This window comes from Rhamphochromis longiceps, linkage group LG13 (genome assembly GCF_057381845.1).
Source record: "Rhamphochromis longiceps isolate RC_006_pf linkage group LG13, R_longiceps_female_GT1.1, whole genome shotgun sequence".
Lineage (NCBI taxonomy): Eukaryota > Metazoa > Chordata > Actinopteri > Cichliformes > Cichlidae > Rhamphochromis > Rhamphochromis longiceps.
The window spans coordinates 1,750,524-1,777,643 of record NC_140569.1 but is presented as its reverse complement, the minus strand read 5'-3'; the positions used below and the strand labels follow the sequence as shown (position 1 = coordinate 1,777,643).

Below are 27,120 nucleotides of genomic sequence, written 5' to 3'. Positions count from 1 at the left end.
CCTATTTCAAAACCTTTGATGGCTAAAATATAAGAAAAGCTTGTTGAGACACAATTTAGGAAAGTTGGAGAAGCACAACATTCTTGATAACTCTCAATCTGCCTTTACAAAGTTGCATTAAACTGAAGAGCTCTAGTTAAAGTCACAAACAACCTTTTGCAGGGTGTCTCCTCAGTCCTTCTTTTGCTGGACCTTAGCTCAGCCTTCAATAACTTTAATCATCAAATGTTAATCCACAAATGAAACCACATGATCAGGATGTCTGGATTTCCAGATTTTTGAAGCTTAACGCAGAAAACACAGTCTGTAATTATTGTCCAGAATATCTGAGGTCTTTTCTCGTCCACTGTAAAGGCTAATGCTCTGAATATTGGCTTCACTCTTTGAAATATCTGACCCAGTCTCCATCCATTCTCTTCTGCTTATCCTTGTCACAGTTTGGAGGGGGGGAACTGGAACCTATCCCAGCGACCATAGGACGAGAAGCAGGGTACACCTTTGACAGGTCATAGCTGACCTCATGTCATACTGTGTATGGTTGTGTGTGTGACAAATAAAATTTGAATTTGAATAAGGTTTCTGAGTTCATGTTTGTTGTTTTACTTGATTGTGGTCATATGACTGTGTTTTATTAATGCCTTTAAAAGACACTTTAAATATACATTACTTATTTAATCACTCTTGCAAAAATGTTTCAGATTTAATTTACTAACATAATTTCTTAATATTCTGTATCTGTTAAATTGAGAGCGTGTCCAAGGAAGCCGCAGGCCTCAGTTTGTCTGTGATTGGCCAATCAAACTGTTGAACATCTCTAAGACTTTCTCTGGTCCTTAAATAACATCCTCGGCCAGTCAACATCTTTAACAACATTGAAAGTGTTTAAAAATCCTTCTACAGTCATTTTCTGTCCCAGTTTAATGACTTTTCATGCTTATTGAAAGTTGAGATGACTGAAAGCTGCAGGGACTGAGCCTGCTTTTCAAAATAGATCTGCTGCATCAGTGAAAATTAAACCAGTGCATGTAGCCACCTTAGTACCATTAGATTTACAAGAAACTCTTCATTTGTTTTTAAATTCAGTCTGAATTTTCTGATTTATTCAAAAATGTTTCAGATAAAAGGAAGTTGGATATTGGTTTGATTTGTTTATTTTATGAGGCCATGACTGAAACCTCGCAGGGTAAAACAGCTTGGAGCACAAAGTCTGCATGAAGAAATCATCGCAGAAGGTGCTCTGGGATCTGATAAATAAGAATACTTTGGAGGGGATCTTATTCTAATCAATTATAAATTGATACATACATGAAGGACAAATGGGGATTTTTCCGACAGCAGCAGAAGCAGTAGTTGAAGTTTCGTCCTCCTGGCAGTAGGGGGCGGTAAAATGTCCCGCGGTCAGTTGGAGCGCAGAGCAGCGGAGGAAGCCTGAAGTTCGGCTGTGATTGTTTCACTTTCCGCTGAAAATATCTGAAGAAAGTTCTTCGCACGGCCGCGTCAGATGATCGGCTTTTACCCTGAAAAGGAGCGCTAACAGCGGGACCCTCCGGTGAGCTTGGCGGTGTTGGTTGATTAGCCGGCTAACCCCGCTACTAACTTAGCTTAGCTTAGCCTAGCCTCCTCGCCGTCTCGGGGCTCCGGCGCTGCCGCAGACCCTTGCCCACCTCCCGCTACACCCTTCAGTGAACACGGACATCCGCCTGACATGGGTCCCCCTGGCTGGGGACCTCCACCTCCTGGGGGCTGGGGCCCTCCACCGCCTGGTGGATGGCCTCCGCCGCCCGATGACTGGGACCTGATAGGCCCTCCGCCGCCCGGAGGATGGGGTCCGAGAGGGCCGCCTCCTCATGGTGCATGGGGCCCCAGAGGACCGCCGCCCCCGGACTGGGATCCAAGGGGACCGCTGCCTCCGGACTGGGGTCCAAGAGGACCGCCACTCCCAGACTGGCACGGCCGAGGACCCCCACCCCCTGACTGGGATCCACGGGGACCTCCTCCCCCTGGCTGGGGACCGGAGGACTGGGACTGGGACCGTCGTGCTGATTACTGGAGACCCCTACACCCAGAGGCTGACTGGAGGGGACCCGACCGGCCTCTCCCTCCGCCAGGATGGGGTCATCCTGGCTGGGATCCGGAGGGTCCCCCTGAACCATGGGGCCCCGAGCCCATCCCTCCTGCACCCATACCCCCTGTCGCCCCCCCTGTGGTTCCCCCTGTGCCCCCCCCTGTGGTCCCAGCTGGGATTCCCCCTGTGCCTACGGTTGGGATGCCTCCCCCGGACCCCGCAGCCTTTGTACCCCCAAGCTGCATACCTCCCTTTGGATACCCACCAGCCTACCCTCCGCCCGGCTGGACAGGAGAGGTGAGAGCTCAGCAGAGTCCACACAAACACTGCCTCAGTCACAGATATCGATCACCGATTATTGATTATTGTGTGTTAGCTGTGATAAAAGCGCAGTTTATGTCAGAATAAGTGAATGTTTGTCTGGTTTCAGCCTGTGGTGGAAGAGCCCATGCCCAACCCTCCACCTGACCAGCCCGAGTGGGTGAGTCCTGATCCCCGAGGACAGAGCCGTGCTCTAACCTGCAGCTGTGTGACAGATGTTGGTGATACAGTGATGGCTGTTGAACCTTCGCCAGGTGTTCCTGGCTCGTTGTCTCGGAGCATGTCACAAACTGCAGAACACTTTGAAAATGTTCAGATGTCACTAAAATGTAAAAGTGTGCAGGATGTGTCTGAGGCTGTTACTGAACGCGCTCAGTAAAGACTCCTGCTGGGTTTTTTTTTTTCTTTGTTAGATCAAAGCTCTGATTTCAGCTCCGGCTACGGAGTCAACATCATCTGAGGCTAAAAAGCCCGCTGAGGACCCGGCTGTGGCCAAAAAAATGCCTGCTGCTGAGCCCGCCCCCACCGCCGCTGCTGCTCCCACCGCCCCCACCACGCCTGCCCCGACACCTAAACCTGAGGTCAGCACAATCAGTAAAGCTCTGGGGCTGCTGGGAAAACGCACATTTGAAAAGTAAGTACAGTTGGCAAAAATCACTCCCACCAGACTGCATTCACATAAACTCTAATTTTACCTTAGAGCATTGGAGCTGCTGCTGAACAGCTGCCTCCGCCTGTGAGCTGGCGGCTGTGTTTGTGTGACTCACACAGGTACTGCACTCCTCTTTAAAGGGACAGTTCACCTAAAATCAAAAGCAGACTGCGACCAGCTCGGTGGTGGAGACGTCCGTCTTCTCTCAGTATAGCGGAACTAACCCTGCTCACGTGGTGGTGCTCAGACTACCCACAAATACATCAAATGTATTCTCTTTGTTTATTTAATAAATGATTTATTTATGCTGACACCTGTGGGGCATCTGTAGAACCAGCAGGCAGCACAGTTATGTGTGAGACGCATCAGCTGAGTTGAAGCTTTCATTTCAGTTTAGAAATGAAAGTTCCCACGTGGAACGCCGGCTCGTGGGAGCAGTGAGCGGTGTGTTTGTGGAATTCACAGATTCAGTCACGTCAGTGTGGAGGTCGGCTCGTTTCAGCAGCTTTGATCTCCGTACCGACACGGGCACCGTGCCCCCCCCTCCCTTTAACACCTGTGCTGTAAATGTGACATCACTTCCTGTAGCTGCTGTTTAAACTGCTCTCTGTCTGCAGGCCTCCTCCAGGCAGGTCCACAGGGATCATCTCCTTCATCGGGGTGAGAATTCCGTCTGACCCTCACCTGTTTACCCGCTCACCTGTTTACCCGCTCACCTGTTTACCCGCTCACCTGTTTACCCGCTCACCTGTATGAATCTTCGTCTTTTTCTGTGTTTGACCTGCAGCCAACGTTCGGTTACATCATGCGTGAAGACCTGGAGAAGTTCAACTTCAGCTTCGACGCCTTCTTTGGAAATCCTAAAGCCATGACGGCCGGGGTCAGAGTTCACTTCACTGCCTGCAAGGAGAAGGTGAGGCGCCGGCTCGCCGCCTGTTACTCGCGCGGCGTGGATGAGTTCGCTCTGTAAACCTGGTCTTCTGTCACTTCCTGTTTCTGAGCAGAACAGCTCGATAGCGACCGACGTGAAGGTGGCGCCGGGCGGGACCGAGAACCTGGACCCTGAGATCTACGAGGCCGTTGTCTGTCAGCCAATCATGGAGCCTCAGGTGAGTTCGAGAAACCGCGCTGCTTTGTTTTATACATTTAGTTATTGCATTATTGAAAGCTTTTTCCTCACCTCTGGGCTGGACGCATTGTTTCTGACGGAGACCTGGATTCGTCCTGGGGAGTCGCTCTCCTTCGCTGAGCTACGCCCTCCTGACTGTCTTTTTTAGTTCACCCAGACCCACTGGTAAAGGCGGAGGTCTAGCCTCAGTTATTAAACATATAGTGCGGCATCTGCCCTCCCCTACCTACCCCAGTTTTGAAGTTCAACTTTTGGAGCTGGCTGCCCCCCCGACAATATGTTTGGTCTACCGACCACCGAAATACAATAAGACTTTTATTGCTGACTTTGCTGATCTTTTAGGATCTCTCCTCTTAAGCTATGACTGTGCTCTTATTATTGGTGATTTTAATACTCATATCTGCTGCAAGGGTGATCCGCTAGCCAAGGATTTTCTCGCTCTTATTGACACTTTTAGCCTGTTTCAGTGGGTAAATGAACCTACCCCTTCTTTCGTGTGGCCTGGATGTTTGTATTAAGAACATTGACATACTGGGATTTCGGACCATTTCCCAGTTATGTTTGAAGTTGACCTATGCAAATCAAAGCTACACTATGACGGCCCCGACGCCTGGTGCATATAATCAACCCCGATACCGTGGCTAACTTCTCTGCGGCCTTTGACTCTGCAGCATCTGTAATTGTTCTGTATCTCTTACGACTGTGATTATGCTAATTCTCTGATATCTACATGCTCTCATATCCTTGAGGCCGTTGCCCCTGTTAAGGTGAAACGTCCCAGAACTCACTCTCAAATTTGGCTAAATGACCCTACACGTGCCTTATGTCGTGCTTTCCACCAAGCCGAGAGGGGATGGAAGAAAGACAGGCTCCAAGTTTCCTTTGACATACTACATATGAGCCGCTCAGAATTTCAAAATGGCACTAAAATGGCTAAAGCAGCTTTTCTATCAGACATTATTGCTACCAGTACTCACAACCCCCGAATGTTATTTAAAATCTTTAATTCAGTGGTAAATCCTTGTCCCAAAGTGCCGTGGGCGCTCCCCCAACTCTCTGTGAACAATTTTTAAATTACTTCACAGATAAAATTAGATCTTTAAAAGCCTTACACCTCATAGTGGGGAGCCCCGCCCCTACCTCAGGATGCCCATCGACTTTTCATCAGTTTGAGCTGGTGTCACATCCCACTCTTAAGCGTATAAGCGATCAACTGAGAAATACTGACTCTGTTCGTGATATCCTCCCATCTCGCTTTGTCAAGGATGGTTTTGATGTAATTGGGCCCAGTGTCCTATCCTTAATGATTTCATCACTGTCCTCCGGCTGCATCCCGACAGTCTTTAAACATGCGGTAGTACAGCCTGTTCTAAAAAAAAGTAATCTTGATCATAACGACCTTGCAAATTACAGACCTCCGATTCCATCTATTCATTTAAATCTCAGTTAAAAACGTACCTGTTTGACCGAGTGTTTTCAGTTAGTGCACATCAACCTTATGTTATTTATCTTCTACTAATGTTCCGCTGTATAAATACCCCCACCTTATATTTATGAATACCCAGTAATTTTATCTTCTAAACTGTGCTCTAATGTTTTATTTCTTATTTACTTGTTTATAGCCTTTTATCTTATATCTTATGTTTTAACCTTGTTGTGAAGCACTTTGGTGTAGCTTCGGTTTTAAATGTGCCATATAAATAAAGTTGTATCGACCCAAACTGCCAAATTCAGCATTAAATACATTTTGATACATACATGAAATTAACAGTCAGTTAAATGTTTTTGATATATATATACAAGGTTTGTACACACCTCTTCATTGAATAGTTTCTCTTTATTTTTACAACTTTCTACTTTGTAGATTCTCACTGAAGCGTCAGATGTATGAAGCAGGTTATTTGGACTCATGTAGCAAAGAAGAAACTGATAAATCTGTTTTGCTTTAGATTCCTCAAAGTTAGCTGCCCTTTGCTTTGCTGCAAACCCTCGGCCTTCTCTCAGTGAGCTTCATTATGTGTTTATTAAGATCCCTGTTAGCTTCTTCAATAGCAGAGGTTCGTAGCGCAGAGGTGGAGCTGTCCAAAGCAAAACGCAAATCGTTTGTAAAGACAGAAAATAAAAGTGGCCCCAGGCTACGGCCCTGAGGAACACCACAAGTGTCAGAGTTACTCGCATTAAACGATGCAGTAAACAACTCTTAACTCATTCAACAGCAGACTTTTCAAAACCATAACAATTTAATGTATCCAATAAGATTTCATGATCGAGTTGAATCAAACGCTCAGCTCTAACGACTATCTGGGGCGATCGTGGCTCAAGAGTTGGGAGTTCGTCTTGTAATCGGAAGGTTCGAGTCCCGGCTCGGACAGTCTCGGTCGTTGTGTCCTTGGGCAAGACACTTCACCCGTTGCCTACTGGTGGTGGTCAGAGGGCCCGGTGGCGCCAGTGTCCGGCAGCCTCGCCTCTGTCAGTGAGCCCCAGGGTGGCTGTGGCTACAATGTAGCTGCCATCACCAGTGTGTGAATGTGTGTGTGAATGGGTGGATGACTGGTTGTAGTGCAAAGTGCTTTGGGGTCCTTAGGGACTAGTAAAGCGCTATACAAATACAGACCATTTACCATCTCTGATCATCTGTTCTCTGTGAGGCCGCAGTCCTACAGTGTTCACTGATGTGTTCATCTACTCAGAGCGAGTGAAACTCTTTTGGCTCCTCTGTAAGAAGTTATTCCACCCAGAGGACAGACTGACGTTATCACATCAGCTGCTGTTTGTAATGACCTCAGGTTATCAGCACCTGATGGGTTCTATCTCATTAATTTTAAGACGTTCAGTTATATTCATACCAGCTCTGTCTGCATGATTTATTTCTGTGGATCCATCCCTTTTCTTAGAGTACAAACTTAAAATAAACACACAGATATCAGCGGGTGTAGTCAGGAAGGATGTGTCTACGTATACAGTGATGCACTGATTTAGCTCTCCTGCCCAAACCTCAGTTAGGATCTTTTTAATCTTTTTTTGTAATAACGTCTTTTGTTGGATTTATTTAATTTACTAACATAATTTCTTAATATTCTGTATCTGTTAAATTGAGAGCGTGTCCAAGGAAGCCGCAGGCCTCAGTTTGTCTGTGATTGGCCAATCAAACTATTGAACATCTCTAAGACCTTCTCTGGTCCTTAAATAACATCCTCGGCCAGTCAACATCTTTAACAACATTGAAAGTGTTTAAAAATCCTTCTACAGTCATTTTCTGTCCCAGTTTAATGACTTTTCATGCTTATTGAAAGTTGAGATGACTGAAAGCTGCAGGGACTGAGCCTGCTTTTCAAAATAGATCTGCTGCATCAGTGAAAATTAAACCAGTGCATGTAGCCACCTTAGTACCATTAGATTTACAAGAAACTCTTCATTTGTTTTTAAATTCAGTCTGAATTTTCTGATTTATTCATCTGTCAAAATTAAAAAGCTAAAGGAGAAAAGAAGCGTCGTAATAAGTTGTGTGGTTAATTTTGTCAGTTTGTGTTTGGTGTGTTTGTCTTCATGTTCTCATTTCTCACATTTCTGTTGTGTTTTTTGTTTATTCGGTTCAGCTGCGTTTAGTTTATTCCGGTTTTATTCAGTAAGACCAGAAAACTGTAACAAAGAGATTAAATGTTTTAGCTCCTTTTTAAAGCTTTTTCATGTCTCTGTTTCTACTTCCTCTCCTCCACGTTTCCACGTGCTGTTGCCGTGCAGCCCGGCGAGCGTCAGTACCCAGGTCAGGTGTACGTGACCATCGGGCCCGTGAGGAGGAACCTGCCTTTCGACAGGAAGGATAGCACGGTGACGCTGCTGAAGAACGACCAGGTGCTCATCAACCTGCTGACCGACATCATCACAGAGAAGACCAGAGCCACCAACATCAAGCCCAAAATCCCGGCGACCTTCAGCCACACCAAGGAGATCAGAGAGAAGGTCAGGCCAATCCTCGCCTGCCGGCGGTGCTCGTGCGGTGAAACCTCTCCGCTGTCTATCCTCAAACGAGAAATATCTGATTGCTCACGTTCTCAAATCGGCTTCTCTGTCTGATGGTTTTACTTTTTCCGCTCATCTGCGGGCGACAGGGCGTCATCGTCAGCCTGAAGGAGACAGAAGGCGTCATCAAGAGGCAGGACGACACGGAGCTCGCCTTTGAAACCAAAGAGAACTTCAGCGACGTCGAGTTCACGCAGGAGGACATCAACGAGGAGGTGGAGTTTACCATCATCCAGGTGAGGCCGTTAGCTGAGAGTGGCCATCGGCGCCATTGACCGGACTGTTTCAAACATTTCTCTGCTCTTACCGTCAGCTGAGAGCGGGAAAACGAGCCGTCAGGATCCAGCGGGTGAAGGAGCCCCTCCTCCTGGCCCTTTGCACCGCCACTGCTACCGCCGGCGGCGACGAGGAGGATAAGACAGAAAACGACACCAGCAAAGACTGCTTCACCAAGCCAATCAGAACCAGGACCAAGCAGGAGATCGGACCCAACATGGTGCTGGACACGGAGCTGTACGAGGGCATCGTCAGCCAGACTATCATCGAACCCAAGGTGACCCTGAACTCAAACTTTAACAGTTTTAAAATGAGATGAGACAAACGGGAAACCGAGACGGTAACTAATGTTTTATTATTATTGACCAGCAGATGTCACTAATTGACTTCAAACAGTGTTAAATGAAAATTATTAACATCTTCAAATCGGCACTCGGCAACATCCAATCACAGTCCCAGAATCTCACTGTGGAGCCAAACTCTTGCTCCGCCCCCTCAGACAGTCTTTTAGTACAGTGACCTCATTAAAACGGCTCCAACAGCACAAACACGCCCCACATGTCCAGTTCAGGTGAAGCATCCACCTGTCAGTCAAACAGGCCACGCCCCTAATCATGCAAAACTGTAAGACTTAATCCAATTTAAACAGGTGAGCTAGAGAAACGGTTGTTACACAGGAGAAGTAAGCAGACTTTAAGCCAGGCCGTTAACATGTTTATTTAATAAGCTCCTCTCCCATGCCTCCAGTCCGGCATGCCTGGTTACCCGGGCCAGGTCCATGCCAACATCGGCACCGTCAGGACCAACGTGACCTTCGACGATCGAGACTGCGGCGTCACGCTTCTGAAGAACGACCACGTGCTGATCAACCTGCTGATCGACACAGTGACGAGGAAGAGGAGAGCGGCCAACATCAAACCCAAAGTCCCGTTCACCTTCAAATACACCAAAGAGGAGCGAGAGCTGGTAACGCAGCACGCACACTGATGACCCGCCTCCTCCGTTTTGCTTCTGGTCTCTCAAGAGCCGCTGTCTTTCAGGGCATCATCACCTCGCTGGGGCCAGAGGTCGGCATCCTAAAGTCGGAGAAGCACGGCGAGCTTCCCTTTGACGTTTGCGAGAACTTCAGCGATACAGAGTTCAACGGTGACGACGTCCAGAAAGAGGTGGAGTTCACGACCATCCAGGTGAGTGCGCAAACCAAACGGGAGCGAGCTGCAGAGAGGGGGCGGGTTTGATCCATCGTTTTGTCTCCACAGGTGAAATCGAACACAAGGGCCATCAGGCTGAGGAGGACAAAGAAGATCGAGGACCCAATCTTATACGAGCAGAAGAAACGGGATGAAGAGGAGAGGAAGAAAGAGGAGGAAGAAAGGAAGAAGAGGAAGGAGGAAAAGAGCAAGAAGAGAGAGGAGGAGGAGGAGTGTGAGAGGGAGCTGGAGCGGAAGAAGAAGGAGGAGGTGGCTGCAGCACTGGCAGCTGCCAAAGACAAGGTGAGGAAAGAGTTGCTCAGGTTGTTAGAGGCGCTGAGTTCAGGCTGCGACGTCACATTTTGCAGCTCTTTTATAGCAAAGAAACCCACAACAGCCAACAGAGGGCGCCCCACGCCAACAGCTCAATAATAATATCATTAGCGTTGCAAAGTGGGCGGGTCCTGAGCGTTCAAGCCACTAATGGTTATTGAATGAAATCAGGGAGTCATGACTCGCCAATCAGAGCTTCTTATTGTCATTTTATTTTTTCATAAAAGTGCATTAAACTGTTTTTTTTTTTGTTTTTTTTTTGACTGTGTCCGTTTATCTTCACAAAAACATCACGAGCCACAAATATAAAACTCTGAACTGTTTCTGAACGCTCGCTGTCCTGACATTCTGCAGTGGACGCCGCTCGGCTTCACAATGAGAGACCCCGACACGCTGGACGACATCAGCAAGGAGCGATTTGAAGGCACCATCCTCAAATCAATTCCCAGACACCCTCCCAAGACAATAAAGAAGGAGCTCGAGGAGAAAGAGGAGGCGACTGAGGAGGAGCAAGGAGCTGCCGATGCTGGACAGGTACAACTTCAAAAGCTCTGTGGAAACGGCAATTTCCCTGAAAAACGAAAAGAAAACACTCAGTTTGTTGTTTTCTTTCAGGTGCAAATAAAAGTGGAGAAAATGGAGGAGGGAGAGAAGGGAGAGGTGCAGGGAGGACAGGAGGTAACACTGGAGCTGAAGAAGGAGAAGACATATGAGGAGGTAACGAAGGAAAAGCCTCCTGTTGCTGAAGTCAAAACCAAATCGGACGTAGAGGTGGGCCGGCTGGTGATGACCATCGACGGCCAACAGAAACAGCTGACCTTTGGCCCCAAAGACCTCCTGACCACTGCCACCATGCTCGATGGTGACAAGGTGAGGACGCTGGACTTTCTTCTTCTATGTTTCAGACCAGCCGCGTTTATTTGCAAAATAAACGCAAATAAGGTCTCAGAGTTCAGCATCTACAGAACGTTTGCTTCTTTTGAACCTGATCCTGAACTGTGTCTCGCCTGCACAGGTGCGCTTTAACATCGCAACCCATCGGGAGACCAAAGAGGAGCGGGCGACTTGCGTGGAAATTCTCCACGACTCCTTTGAAGAATCTACTGAACAGCGTCAGCACGTAAGACTTGACGTCCGGTTACTCCCAGCCTCAGAGTCAAAAACAGAACAAGGCCTCAGTTTGGTTCTTAGGGTCTGAGTCCAGGTCTCTGCTGCTTTTCCAACCAGGGCATCGTGATCGAGTTCTTGGAGGACTCCGGGCTCATCAAGTGCACTCAGAACCCCCAGCTCTTCTTCCACATGTCTGAGGTGATCGAGAAGAAGAAGCTGGAGTTGAACGAGAAGGTTGAGTTTAGCATCGTCCCGGTGAGTCCCCTTGCTGGGTTCTCGGGGTGGAGGGAAAGGTTACCGGATGTCAGGTAAACTCCAGAGGAGGGTCCAAACATTTCTAAATGGAACTACCACAAGGTGATCTGTGGAGGTCACACAAGCACACAAACTGCTCTTACTGAAAAATAGTTGGCTGCCTTTCCGGTGAATCCCTCATCTCACGGACAGACTCCGCCTCCAGCTGGTCCAGGCTCTTCCTGGAAAGCCTCCGTGGTGTGCCGAGTAGAACGAGGACTACTAGCTGCAGAGGAGGTGGAGTTTATCCAACCAGTGGATCAGGGATCCACTTGAGAGGCAGCTAAATGATATTCCGGAACAACTCGTCAAACTGCTGGCAGAGAAACAAGACAGGAAGTGCTGAGGCTTTCTGGTTGGTAGCAACCGAACTTTTAAAATGAAATGAGGGGAACGTCTTCAAGAACATCTTGTTTTCATCTGTTTAGTCCAGTCTCGGAGTTTTCCTCTGCAGACCTCTCTGTTTTTTCTCTTGATGTTGGTGTTAGATTTAACGCTTCAAGCTCAAACGTGAGGAAATCACGCGTTTGGACGCGCCTGGTGACATTTCCGATTAAAATGATGTTTGTCATTTCTTTCAAGCATGAAACAGCAGACAGGGGAGTCCAGGCCATTAGGATAAAACGTTACACAGAGAGCGTTTTCCTCCCAGTGAGGAAACTTGGTGGTGTCGGTGCAAACAAAGGAAAGGTGAGGATGACCTGATTTATGTTTACATTAGTCCAGTGTGGAGGTGCATGGTGGGCAAACTCTCATTAGTTCTGTTGGTAATTTATGCCATCATTTTTATGGAGTCTTCCAAACTTTCCTTCAAACTGTAAGAAATCTTTTGCGAAGAATGCAAAATCGTCATCATTCTAATGAATTTGTCATAACTCTTTTTTGGCAGATGACCATCAAGCTGACAAAAGCTACCGAAGAGTAAGTTATACATTCAAAATGTTACCACTCTTCATGTAAATACGTTTGGCTCTGAATAAATGCCATATTTCTTTTTGTATCTCGGAAAAGTTGTAAAACTTATTAAGAACAACCTCCCTGTAACTTCCTCAGGAAGGAAAAACCAGAGGCAGAGAAGCTGAAGGCAGTGGTGAAAAATCTCAGAGCACAGGACAGTAAGACTAACAAGAAGGATTACAGCGCCACAAGGCGTAGATACAGCAGGAGTCAGAGCAGGAGTCGGAGCAGAAGTCCCTCCAGAGACCAGTTTGGACGTATCAAAAAGAGATGCAGCTCCAGCGTCGAACGTGAACACCGGAGCAGCAGGCAGAGGCGAAGCCGAGAGAGATTACACAAGCGCACCCGAAGCCGCTCCAAGAGCAGGAGCAGGAGTCGCAGCCGGAGCAAGAGCTCCAGCAGGAGCCGAAGCAGGGAGAGGAGCAAAGACCGGGTCAGCAAGAGAAGGAGTAAAACAAACAGAGACCATGAAGAAAATCACAAGAGGAGGAGGGAACTGAGCCCTCCTCCTAGGCGAGGTGGAATTGTGGATGACGAGCTGGCGAGGAAGAAGCGGGAACTGGAGGAGCTGAATGAAATGATCGCCTACAAAAAGTCGCTGGTGGACCCAAGAGGACTGGAACCTGGACAGAGGACCTGCATTGACTACGACCACGGTAGGATCGCCGTTCCCCTCGCCGAGTACAAACCGGTCCGTTCCATCTTAAAGAAACGACCAGATGGACCAGAATATCTCCACCGTCCTCCTTACGACGATGTTTATTATGACCGCCCATATAGTGCTTACCAAGACAGGTCCTACAGTGACCCGTATGCCACTCGGCCATACGCAGATCAGTATGGTGACCGTCCATACAGTGACCGCTCTTATGAAAGTCACCTCTATAGTGAATCTCCCTATGGTGGCCCGCCATCTACCAGCCGCCGCTACACTGATCGATACGATGTTTATGATGAACCCTACGATGATCGCTACTATGACCCGGCGTATGTGGACCGACCTTACGATCCATATCCCCCAGCCAAACGAAGCCACTCTCCAGAACCTCGTGCCCTCTCGCCCCCTTCTCACGCTGGCAAAGCTCACACAGCTTCGACTCACCCGCCTTTGTCCCATAGTGCTGCCACATCCTCATGCCAGACCTCATTCAGACCCCCTTCGCCCATAGACTCACCTCCTAGAAGCCCTTCTCCCAAACTAAAGGAGAAGAAGTCACGCTTGTCTCCTCCAACTGAGAAACCACCCCTGGACCGTTTCCTTGATATGCTTAACCGAAAGGTGGATGCTGAAAAGAATTTGGGACCAGTTCATGTTAATGATGACCTTCTGCCTCATGAGCGGGCTCTTCAGGATGGTAAGGGTTTCTCTCGAATTGTGGGGCTGGCTCAAGAGCCACCAAGCATTAGTCTAGCCCAAGAAGGGCAAAAGAGACCACCGAGCCCTAAACGTTCCTCTGTTGAGAAAACAAATGAGGATCCAAAGACAGAACCCTATGACAAGATCCAGAGTCTACTTCGTACTATTGGCTTGAAGCTGAGCACAGGAGAGGTCTCTAAACTAGCCAGCCAAGCCCAGGAGAAAGTCTTTAGCCCGAGATCTTCCACGGAGAGAGACACTTCATCGGCTCCACGGGAAGAACTGCGGACAACCAGAACCGGTTCCCTGGAATCGGATCGCATCCATTCCCACTCGCCTGTCAGATCCTCCAGTTTGGAGCCGCTCAGCAGACAGAAAACTAACGTGTCTGAATATGAAGATTTCCTGGACCAGCAAGAGTTAGAAGCATTTAAGAAGGCACAACAGCTACAGAGTCTTACCAAAACGATGGGGAGCACAGCCACCACCACTCCTTCTCCAAAACCCCCTTCTGGGCCTCCACCTGCTCACTACCGACATCCAACACCACCATTCAACTGGCCACTTGGCGTCACCGCTGAGATTTTGCCAACGCAGACGTCCACATCCAGCATGGTCACTCAAACTCCTCCTGCAGCTGGTACACAATTCCAAACACTGGGACAACCTCCTGGACCTCCACCTGGACCCCCTCCACGGCGGCCAGGACAGCCTCCTCCGGGACCGCCTCCTGGACCTCCACCACGACGTCATCCTGGACAGCCTCCTTTCTCTCCACCCTCCAATCAATCAGTCTTGCCTTTTATTGAAGTGCCAGACAAAGCACCTCCCCTTGGGACCACCAGTCCTACGCAACCTTTAATCACTACTGTGGTACTACCACCATCACCAACACTGACATCTTCAAGTCCTGTAAGCACTGACCACTCTGCTATCTCTACAACAGTGGCGAGATGCCTGAAGGTCATTGAGACCGTGAAATCTCTAGCTGTTCAGTCACCAGCCAAACCAGTCAAATCTGTCCAGTTCAGTTTACCCACAGAGCCCCCATTAGTAGAGACAGAAGATGACATAAAGCTCAAGCAGAAGGAGAAGGTAGGGTTCGGCACTACTAGACTATCAGATATTTTACTGCACGAGAGATAAAATAAATGTACTGCAGAACGTCTGTTTTTTGGATTGGTTCTTTCCTTAGATCGTATGTTTCCAGATAACTTGTGCACTTGAGAGTTAGAAACCCAGGAAATGTTAAAAGAACGATAAGATCAACTGCATCATGGTGGAAGTCTTGACAGAAGGTATTTATATTTATGTTGCAGCTGGATTTGTACAACCAGAGACTTTTGGAAAAGAGAGAACAGGAGTTCAAGGAGATGCTAGCCCGTAAGAAGCAAGGGGAGACCAGTAAGGATGGCTTGCTGATCTCGTCAGGTATCAGAACCTCTGTTTTTAAAATAAGATATTTCATCCTAACTAGAAACCTTTCACTTGCAGGTATTTGAATGACAAATATATTTTCCACTGAATACAATGTATATTATTTTCATGGTTTCTTTTTATTTCACTTGACAGGTACTTTGAGTATTCAAAAAACAAAAAAACAAAAGCAGGTTTTAGTGAGAAGCCCAGCCACGTGGTAAAACATTCAGAAGATAACATCAAGGAAGTATTGCTTTGCTTTCTCTGAAATTGAAAACATGTAACTACCCAAGCCTTGCTAGCCAGGTACGTCCTATTGGAGAGAGACCTATCTATTGCTAAGATACAGTCACGTCTCTTCACCTAGGTGGCCCTGCCATCTTATAGATTCCTACACAGTAGAGTCAGATATATGTGTGTGTATGCATGCATATATATATATATATATATATATATATATATATATATATATATACACACACACACACACACACACACACACACACACACACACACACACACACACACACAATTGTGTGTTCTTCTGCTCCCGTTTACTCAGTCTGGTGGTTCATCCAATGATCGAGAGAAGCCACCAGCTGCGATCTGAATTCCGCAAAATAATGCGTTTGGTCTCTTCCATTGGAATATAGACTTTGTTTTGAGTGTAATTACACTGTATGACCAAACATTCAGTACCAGTCCAGAACCTGACAGTTTTTAGCATCAACCCACATTGATAACTAGACAGGTAGGCAGAGTGATCATGTTTTGGAAAGCTAGCACCATATTCAGCTTAGATTTACTTGCACTCAGTGGTCATTCATACCTACCGTATTTTCACGACCATAAGACGCACTGTACTAAAAGGCGCAGTCTCAGTTATGTGTGCCATTACTGTATTTAACACACACATAAGGCGCACTGGATCATAGGGCGCATACAAGTACCGTATGCGTATTTAAAAATAAAGCAGGAGCAAACCTGAGTTCGGTACCTTACTCACATTTTTATTACCAGTAATCGTCATCATCAACAACACACAAGCACACAAGTGTGCATATTTAAAAATAAAGCAGGAGCAAAACAAAGTTTGGTACTCACATTTTTATCATCAATCAAACCCATCGAAGTCCTCATCCTCTGTGTCTGAACAGCTGCGCTAAATCTCCATCAAACATGCCAGGTTCACTTTCTTCACTGTCAGTCACTTTCCGTGCCGTGCGGCTCCTTGGAAATGATGCCGGCTTTTGCGAAAGCTCGAACAACAGTGCCAGCAGACATGTTAGTCCAAGCATCTACAATCCATTGGCAAATTGTGGCGTAACTCGCCCGGCGCTGCCTTCCACTCTTGGTGAAACTGTGGTCTCCATCGGTCATCCATCGCTCCCAGGCCGCTCGCAGCCTTACTTTGAACGGGCGGTTCACACCGATGCCCAGCGGTTGGAGTACCTTTGTCAGGCCTCCTGAATGACAGCAAGCTCACAGTTCATTTGCTTCACTAGTTTTTTCACATCGGCTGTGAGGTGGGCACGCATAGAGTCACAGATTAAGAGCGATGGTGATGCGTGGAAAAACCACCTGGTCTCCTTACATACACCTCCCTCAGCCAGTCTTTCATCGTTTCCTCATCCATCCAGCCCTTTTCATTTGCCTTAATGATGATTCCTGCTGGAAACTTCTCTTTAGGCAAAGTCTTTCGCTTAAAAATCACCATAGGCGGCAGTTTCTGTCCATTAGCATGGCAGCCAAGCACAACAGTGAAAGAAGACTTTTCATACCCCGTTGTGCGTATCGCTACCGTGCTGGTCCCCTTCTTCTCCACAGTGTGACTCACCGGGATGTCAAAAGTGAGCGGGACCTCGTCCATGTTAGTGATGTGGCTGGGCTGGATGGTTTTGTCGCCGACGTGTTTGCTGCAGTAGGAGCGGAAGATGGCCAGCTTTTCCTTATAATCCGCTGGAAGTTGCTGCGCTACCGTAGTCCTGTTCCGGATGGAAAAATGGCACCGTGTCATAAAACGAAAGCACCAAGACGGACCTCCTTGGAAATGTTCAATGTTCATCTCTTCAGCTAGTGAAACTGCTTTTAGCCGAATGGTGACCGTCGAAACGCTTCTCCCGCTCGTTCTTTGCTCGAACCATCAATTCGTTAATCTTAAATTCTCTCGCCGCTGCTCGATTTCCATGTTCCTCCGCATAGCTGATGGCCTTCAGTTTAAACTGTGCTTCGTAAGCGTGTCTCTTTGCCATTTTCAGGGTTGTTAAAACAACGATGTTCCACATAATGCACATACCTGTCCTTTTATACAGGTATGTGCGATTGTCCGGTATATACGATCAACGCCCACACTTCACCCTTTAGCGTTCTCATGGTGTTCTCTACTACGTCCTCCTTACAACACACAGGGCGCACTGCGCTATAGGGCGCGCCGTACTTTTTGAAGAAAATCTAAGACTTTTAAGTGCGCCTTATGGTCGTGAAAATACGGTACATGTAATTCAGAAGGTATAAGATAAGATAAGATAACCTTTATTAGTCCCACACGTGGGAAATTTGTTTTGTCACAGCAGGAAGTGGACAGTGCAAAAGTTATGAGGCAAAAATTAGAATACAATAAGAATAAATACAGTACACAACTGTACAGAATAGAATAAAATAAAATACTATATACAGTAGAATAAAATAAAATAAATATACAATAAGATAAAAATAGAATACAAATACTATATACAACTGAGTAAAAATACAACGATGACAGAAAGGATTATTGCACTTAGTGTTATTGCATATGTATGGATGTGTGTGCTTGATCAGTTAAAGTCTTTATTATGGAGTCTGACAGCAGTGGGGAGGAAAGACCTGCGAAATCTCTCCGTCCCACACCGTGGGTGCCGCAGTCTCCCACTGAAGGAGCTGCTCAGTACTGTCACAGTCTGCTGCATGGGGTGGGAGATGTTGTCCATCAGGGATGACAGCTTAGCCGCCGTTCTCCTGTCACTCACCACCTCCACTGGGTCCAGAGGGCATCCTAGAACAGAGCTGGCCCTTCGGATCACCCTGTTCAGTCTCTTCCTGTCCCCAGCAGAGATGCTGCCGCCCCAGCAGACCACGCCATAAAAGATAGCAGAAGCCACCACAGAGTCATAGAATTTCTTCAGGAGTGGGCCCTCCACTCCAAACGACCTGAGTCTCCGCAGCAGGTACAGCCTGCTCTGCCCTTTCCTGTAGAGGGCGTCTGAGTTATGAGTCCAGTCCAGTCTATTGTTCAGATGAACACCAAGGTACCTGTAGCTGTCCACAGGTACCTTGTGGACAGTATATTCTTTTGCTAAATGGTATTTGCTGACTGCTTGTATGCTGGTTTTACCTCTGGGTCGTCCTAAAATAAAGGTCTATAATAATTTTGGATGAAGGATCACATCTCCAATCCAAAGAGGGAATTCCAGGAGACAGCGAAGGCAAATCCTGATTTGAGCCCCAAACAGCCAGTAGATCCTGTATCGGGCCTCTCAGCCTCAACACAGTACCAAATACTGAGAGGTGTACTGAAATTGTGACCACTGAGTGTAAACACTGAACAGCTAGTATAATATCCCATTTCTAAGCTTTGAATGGTTTTATGTTTTTCCTGATACCTGCTTTCATTTAATAAACTCAGTATGTTGATTCAGCTCACCAGGAGGAAGACCATGATAAAGACCATCCCAAAATTCATAGATTGACTCATTCCTATCTATATTTGGTTGCTCTGTCTTATCAAAATCTTGGGTAGCTACTATTCTTTTCTTTATTTAGTCTAAAATTCAAGGTTAAGTAGTCGAGGTCTCAGTCTTATCAGAACTGCCTAGATCCAAGATCTAGGGTTGTATCATAATGAGGGAGCGTCAGTACAGGAATAAGTTCGGCGTACATGAATTAGCGTCGAATGAAGTAGTCCAGCCCCGTACTCTGAGCCCCGTCTGCCCAAATGCATGCAATGCTAAGAGGTTGTCTAGAGCTGTCATTTTGTGTGTAGTTAGCCGTTATACAGCTAATGTTAGGTATATATCAGCCATCTATGCATGTTACTGATATATACTGTCCGAGCTTAAGGATGTCAAAACGGACATTTGACTGAAGTGAGAAAATGTTTCCTGCAGATAGTGTTAGAAACTATGTCAGCTGTAGCTCATTAACGATGACAGTACCTTAAATACAGCAGATCTCAGACTGTGTCCATTTTCGCATTGGAAGTATATTGGAAATGCTAAGCTACAGGTTCTTATGAACTCTGCTCTCTTAAGCCAAAATGTCTCGCGGTCACGAATGCTTTGCCATCTTTTAATGAGCGTTTGTTCCATCTTGAAACAGCTTCTTTTCTGATTGTTTTAAGCGGTAATTATAATTTGGTTGATTATTGCTAACAAGTCCACTTTTCTAGGCATTTAGTCTTTAGTTTTTACATAATTGTTTGCACAAGATTTTTTTGTGTTTGATTTGAAGTTCTTGAGTCCAGTCCTAATGAAATACTCAGGGTAAGTCAAGTTTGCTCATTTCCATTTGCATCGAACTGAAAAGTGTGCAGAAGAAGATCCAGGAGACTACTCGTAATCCGGGCACCAACAAGTAAAGCCTTCCTTATTCATTTACAGTAAAAGGAACTCGGGAATAGTTATTTTTATCCAGCCAGGTTTAATACTTAACTGGAAGAGCTCGTGAATCAGGAAAGCTTCCTTGAGAAGGTTGTTTAATTCCACCGCAGGTAAAAATGTTTGGTTATCTAATATTTTAGAACTAATTTGGTACCTAATGAGAGATAAGAGAGGTTACTCATTAAGGATGTGACTTTTGTTCCAGAGTAGACTTGTTTGGACTGCTAACTACATTATTTCACATCTGCTTGATTTCAATCTTAGATACAAGATTTTGTGTTTTATAGGCTTCTTTGAATGTCACAAAAGAGTAGCAAGTATGATGAAGAGCATTGTGTCCAGATAAATTTGTCCTGTTTCATTTGGAAAATTTACTCCAGGTATATAACGTCCATATTAATCTCATTAGATTACCCATCTTGTTACCATAGGCTTCATTACGCAGGTGTCATTAGCTTGAAGTGGACCTATTCTGCTAATTTCCAGCTCTGTATTTGTATCCTGTGACTAAGTCTTTATACTCGCCTGAAGAGCTCCTGCCTCTTGAAGGCCACCTTATATAAAAGCCACTTTCTCCTGATTGGCTGTCTCTTGAAAGAAGACAAAACATAAAGTGATGGTTCAGTCAGAGTTTTTGGATGACTTTTAGTTAGACTTATAACATTATGTGAAAGTTAGTCACATTTAATAAGAACATCAGTTATATATTCCGATATGGAGTAGCAGAATGGGTCCACTGCCCTCAGTACAAATATTGCTTCTGATCATAGAATACTTTTAAAACTTGTTTAAGGCAGCATAGCATTGTGTTTCAATTTAAGAGATCAATTTAAATCATCCTTTATATAAAATGTGCAAAGTTTTTGTTTTGGGGTTTTTTTTTGGGAGGGGGGTTGTTTAACTTGATTACATGGTTGGGATTGTACCTGTTGGTCTGTGACACTAGTCTCAGCTAGAGATCACCGTTTCTTTGGTAGAGCATCAGTATCATGTAGCACAATCTGATACTCTTATGTTTGAATGTAAAATTAGATTTCAAGAGTTGTAAAACCAATATTTTAAGCCATCCAGCTTTTGTTATATGATAGGGACGTTTTACTTTTCTTGCTTGTCTTACCGGTAATTCCAATGTTAGCTCAGAAAGCTAACAGAGAACTCCTTTTGAAGCTGGGACTGACGCACTGCTGATAATCCTGCCTGATGGTCGTATAGATATCTTTATCCGCACCTTTTGGGTTCTGTATTTATTTTCTGTGCCACAAACATGGCCGTGTCACAGGAAGTGGTTGAACTTCAAACCTTTGGACTTCCATCTTCCAAACGGCAGTAGGTCGTCTGTCACAGCTCACACTTTGACGCATTTACATCCAGTGTGACTCCACACACAACAGGTCTCATCTCTGCCTTTAAACATGTGCTCAGGTAACTTCTATTCACGTTGCAGACCTGTGAGGTTTCACAGGTTGGACTTCCAGTTTAGACCAGTTTGGTTTAGATGTCAGTGAAATAATGAGGTCCAATATGGAATTGGGAAATGGAAATGGAGAAAATCTCTCAAATAATCTAACAACAGGGCATAATGTGAACAGAGGGTTATACTAGATAGGCCTACGCCTTGCACTTTCTAAAGATATGACCCACACTTAAATGACTCTTTCTTTGGATCCACCCCCTCACTAACTTAATCTTTGTAGTTTTAAGGTACTCTCAATGACTAAATCCCACACTCTAGTCAAGCTGTTAAATATCCACCAATAGTTTCAGTAGTAATGATCAGATGTAAATGCGTGCCCCGATCATACAAAAAAAATGGACCACTTTAAGGCCATTTTGAAGCCTTGGACACTGCCTGCAGATTCAGCCATTAGTGTTCCACGTGGAGAGAAGAAGAACTTCATACTGGCTGAAATGTGATCTCCAATAGAGATTTCAGCTTTGTTTAAACGTGTCACCATTGGTGGTTGGATTGTAAATGATAAAAAGTTTATGGAAAGAGAATTTTTCTCCCAGATATTGTTTCGGTTACCTGGCTATGACTCGACTGTGCTATAAGCCCTGAAACACTGGCCGTAACCCCCAATGACAGTCAAGCGAGTGTAGTTGGGGTTCCACATTCCCATTTGTCTGCCCTCGTTGGGCTTTTTTGAGCTTAAGCTCCATTTCCTTTCCCCACATGAAATATTGGTCTCTGAAGCAACCTCGGAGTAAAACGGCCTTAGAATGAAGCTGATAGTGTTCTTTGTGCATCAGTATTATCTGTAAAAATGAAATGTTTAAGAAATGAGATGTTATTTGGGACTGAGTTATTAGCTAGGGATATAAAAGCTGCTACAGCAACGGTCGCAAACAGCTTTGCATACATTAGATTTTAAAGAGGTTTAAAATAAAAACACAGCAGATTTATTTAATGTCTTGATGGCGAAGGTAGGTAATCATTTTGGTCTCTTGATTAATCAGGCTGATAGTTTTGATTGCTGTAATATAGTCAAAAGTACATTTTTAAAATATAAACATATCAATAAAGTCATGAGTCTGAAGATGTAGATACTAATTTATCACAAACCTGTAAATGGTAGGTTTTCTTTTGGCTTAACACTTAACTTTCCTGAAATGGTAATTATCACTTCAGTAATTTATATAGTCACTGATGTATTGAGCTAGAAAGCTTCAGCAAATACGACAAAGAAAAGGTTTAATAATGCACCAAGTAAGCACAATGAAGCAAAATGGAACCTCATCTACAAATGAAGTTGAGAGGGTGAATATTGCACAGATAATCCTATGTGATGTCACCTGTATTAAGGTTGCTTGTTTCACAAAGGTCGATGGACCTTTAATTCAGCTGTCACCCGTCACAAGTGTCCAAGCACTGCAAATCTCTTCTGGACGTTTTAAAATTATAATTTTGCGCTAATTAAAGTTGACCTGATGCTTTGGTCTAAAAGAACTTTGTGAAACCAGCTTGAAGATGGAGTAGTCTTAGCTTTGGGATTTGATGCTAAATGTGATGTGGGTTCAGCTTGTGAAGATGTTCCATAAGGCTCTGGCACTTACAAGTATATCCTGTTGAAATTTTCAGGTAAACAAGTCAGCAGTGAGCCCAGGAACGTTTGGATCGTCGGTCATTCACTGGTGTATTGGGCCGAGTCACGTGCCAAGTCTCCGGAGGTAGGTATGCAGCTGGGCATGGACCCTGGCAAGGTGACCGTCTGGTGGAAGGGCACCCAGGGCATGACATGGTCTCAGCTGCTGCCGCAGCTCCACCAGCTGAAGGTCACCTGGCCCAACCCAGATGTCCTTATCCTGCACCTGGGGGGGAATGACCTGAGCACCGACAGCCCCACAGACCTGCTAGCCTCCGTCAAGAAGGACTTGACGTCTATGAGGAGCATCTTCCCACAGTGCGTCCTTGTGTGGTCCAATATCCTCCCTCGAAGGGTGTGGCGCCACTCAGTGGACAGCCACGAGGTCGATTTGGTCCGCACTACGGTAAATCGCCGGATCCAAAATATCATCTCAGAGTTGGGTGGCACCTCTCTGACCCACGATAACATCCGCTGTGGCGCAAACACAGGTCTTTACCGGGTCGATGGTGTACACCTTTCCCAAAAGGGCATCGATGTTTTCAATTTGAACCTGCAGGACCTTCTGGAGAAGTGGGAGATGGAGGTGAACGCCGCCTCTGAGAAGAGCTGAGAGGTTTCACATTCATTTCTTTCTTTCTTTTTTTTTTAGGTTTATTTCTGAGGATAGCTAGGCAGTTTTTCACCAACTCTGTATCTGCACAGACCACCTCCTGACTAATGAAACTGTTTTAGCTTACTGTGTAGCATATCTCACATCTTATGGTAATAATAATTCACTGTATTCATGAATGTCAGCTCATTTTCAGCCATTACGACTTAATGTTATGCAGCAGGTATGCAGAGACATTTTTCTCATGCATGGAGCTGTTAAACCTACATTTGATTTAAGCAAAAAGCATGTTCATGATTTAAACTGCTTTGTGTTTGTGTTCTGAAAATGAAATAAACACTGATTCAGTCTGGTCTTTGTGATAAATGTCTCGTCTAAAACAATGATCTGTGAATATGTGGGAGTTGTCAGAAGCTTCGGTGACATCTTCATCCGCAATATTATCAGAGCGGAGGATGGAGAAGAACCATTTTGTTATTAATAATTATGTAGATGAAGGCCGGCATTCACATCTGGTCTTTGATAACTGAGACAGAAATGAAAGGATGCTGATTGTTTCAGTCAGAGAAGCATTAAAGAAACCTGAATCAGAGTATCTGTGTATCTGTCATATAAGTTACTGCTTTGTTCCAAGTGTAAAACAGCTTTTTTTTTCACCTGTTTTTGTTTTGTTTTCTCTTCAATGTCTTTGTTTAAAGGTCAAAGCTGCTCTGAATCAGGTGACTGTGGGCGGGACTTCCTGTGTGAACGGTTGTGGTTTCAGACAGTGAATTAAACAGAAATTAGTTGTTTTGTTTTGCTTTTTGAAAAAAGGTCATTTCATCTGGGACGACCTCAGACCTTAAAACAATCAAATCTGTTTAAAAAGGGTTTTTTCATGTCATTGTGAGAATTTCAAGCTCAAAGGTCATAGGTCAGAGCAGTGTGACCCTCTGAAGGTGCTGCTGGGCTCCTGATGCATGTTTATTGATAGGTGACCATAAGTAATGATCATTTATTGGTTAGTGCTGGTGGAGCAAGCTGTGCAACATTTAGGAGCAGGGATCTCCTGTGGATGTCGAATTCTACATAACACACCTGTGAAAACAGTAAGGTAGGTTAATGTGTGTGTGTTTCCTGTGCAGCCACAGAAGCTCTGAAAAGTGATCGCTTTCATTTAATGAACACACGTCTATCCTTTCATTTCAGCTTCCTGCTCATTCTGATCTATTCATATGTTGAGTTGGAAAGTGAGAGTTTGGTCTTTAAATGTTCCATTTAAGCAGTTTGTAACTGAAGATGGTCTCTTATCACCTGCTCAGGAAAGAGAACAAAGCCAAAAACATATTTATGCACATTGAGAGGTCACTGATACCCAAATAGTCCTTGTTAGAAAAATGAAGCTCAGAATGATTTGATGTTCTTAGGGGTTGTGGGTTTGCAGCTTTCTGATGTCTCTGTGTTTGTAAGTTAATGACTGAGTTAAAAGAATGATACCGTGAGGTCAGGAAACTGGAGAGACGAAGAGCTTCATCCCTGAAACTAGAAAGACTCGACTGAGTGCAGTAGATCCAAACTCTCCTTTTCTTAACATCTGAGACGACAGTCGTTAAACTCGTCCCCGCTGTGCGCAGAGTGAATGTGAAGGGATGGATCGATGACACCGGTCAGAGTTTAGAGCTCTGATGTTTGAGTCGTAACATTTCAGACGTGACAGACATGCAGTTTGTTCTGCACTCAAGCTTTCATCTCGTGTGGTACCTGTCTGAGCTGACCAGGTGAGTTTCTGGTTTCTTTGCAGGTTTCGGCCAATAAAGACACTCTAGGTGAGTCAAGGACTCAGCAGGTGAACCGTTCTGAGCAGAAACTTTGGACGCTTGCGCTCATCCTCTCCTGTTTCTCCTGGTGGGATTCCTGCCTTCACCTGGATAGAAATGGAGAGGAGGGGACACTCAGAATCTCACAGAAATCTTTCTTCCACCTCCTGTAGACGTTCATATACATATATATATATATATATATATATATATATATATATATATATATATATATATATATATATATATATATATATATATATGTACACACACATACATACATATACACACACACACACACGTGGCACAGGCGCTGGAATATTTCTAACATTTTGAGTTATTTTCCAGTGTTAGAAAATCAGCACTGCTCAGTGTTAGTCTTTGTTAATCTTCAAAACTGACTAGGTTACTTTTAAACATATAACACTGTCAAAAGTGTTAATTTAACACTCAACAGTGTTGTATTTAACACTCAGAGGTGTGGACCCATATAGACACTCTCCTGTGTTAGTTTTTGCTGTGTACCTGTGATGGATCAGGTGAGCGAAAACTACTTGCTGAGTCAGTATGCATCAGAGCATCCAATAGAAACAGCTGATCAGATGAGCCTTCATGAAATTCAACATAAGTTTGAATATTTCATCAAACAGAAGCTGAAGCAGACAGATGTCTGCAGCCTGAGAAGATGAGCTGAAAGTTTGCTGCTTCCATTGTTTCCCCTGAAAACCTTTCAAAATCCCACCACTGCTAATTTTCCAGCTAATTTCCTGCAAATGTGCTTAGTAATTTCCAACAAGTCAGACGTAACTCTCAGGACGTCTCTCGCAGACCTACAGGGGAAAGTGTTGCTGTTATATTTTCAGGTTTCAAACTAGTAAATAAACTGGCTCTGTGATGAAAAACCAGCTGCCAGAGAGACGCTTCGTCCCCCAGGCTTTCATTCTGATGAACACAGTGAAACAACCCACTGTTAGATCATTTGGGTCATAAGCCAGTGCCCTGCTCTGTTTTCCAATCATAATTTGCATAATAGTTTGTATTAATTATTTGCACTAATACTTTGTACAGTTTCTTATTTATCCAGTGTGGAGTCGGTTTGATTTGTTGAAACAGAGTTCAGCCGCAGCTTCAAAAACATGAGAAATTTGAGAAATGCGGACACACTGACAGACTCGAATCAGCTGTTAGTTCACACATTTCCTAATTTTTTCTTAGAAAACTGGAACATGATGAGTGCCAAACTATTCTGAGATTTAAAGCTGAACAGCAGCTGGTATTCAGAGGCATGAGGTGGGATCTTTGGGAGGAGCATTTTAGGTTGATGAAAGCAGAGAGACGTGCCATGCTTTAAAGGAAAACAAACTTAAAACAAAACTCAGGGGTACCACGAGGAGGGAGAAGTTCGTATGTGAAAGCATGCCCTGATGTTTTAACATGCAGGCAATGTGCACATCACCTGTTCCAGCTGTTACCCTCAGGCAGCCGGTGCAGGACACTTCAAGCCAAAACCGGCTGTTGCATTAATAAATATACTCGGGGATAAACCACTGTGAAAATGCAAACTCTTAACTCTACAATATTTTTCTAAGGATTAAATCACTGTGCAATAACCATATTTTCCCTTGTCCATTCTCATATACAGTCTTCTATATACTATATTATTTATTTATTTATTATACTTTTTTTCTCTTGCCACTTGCACTGAATTTGTTTGGATACAGTTTCTGTTGTTCTTAAAGCACAATGACAATAAAGATTCTGACTCTTTTAAAAAAAAGTGTGATGATGTTACTTTTGTGAACAATGCATTTCATAAACGTCACACAGTCTGTGCAAGTGCAAACCAAAGAGCTGTCATAAGTTTGTTGTCA

General features: G+C 44.9%; 1 protein-coding gene across 1 annotated transcript; it reads left to right on the top strand.

The window, feature by feature from the left end:
* Positions 1 to 1,389: 1,389 nt before the first annotated feature.
* On the top strand, positions 1,390 to 25,451 carry LOC146654985 (uncharacterized). The gene is made up of 21 exons (XM_085427262.1): positions 1,390 to 2,362; positions 2,496 to 2,546; positions 2,800 to 3,020; positions 3,656 to 3,698; positions 3,826 to 3,951; positions 4,043 to 4,147; positions 7,909 to 8,127; positions 8,277 to 8,423; positions 8,501 to 8,740; positions 9,211 to 9,429; positions 9,504 to 9,650; positions 9,723 to 9,956; positions 10,341 to 10,520; positions 10,602 to 10,856; positions 11,002 to 11,106; positions 11,214 to 11,351; positions 11,973 to 12,080; positions 12,280 to 12,311; positions 12,444 to 14,799; positions 15,024 to 15,135; positions 22,837 to 25,451. Exons 1-21 carry the CDS (start codon positions 1,706 to 1,708, stop codon positions 23,451 to 23,453), a joined length of 6,312 nt encoding a protein of 2,103 aa, XP_085283388.1. The 5' UTR covers positions 1,390 to 1,705; the 3' UTR covers positions 23,454 to 25,451.
* The last annotated feature ends 1,669 nt before the right edge of the window (positions 25,452 to 27,120 follow it).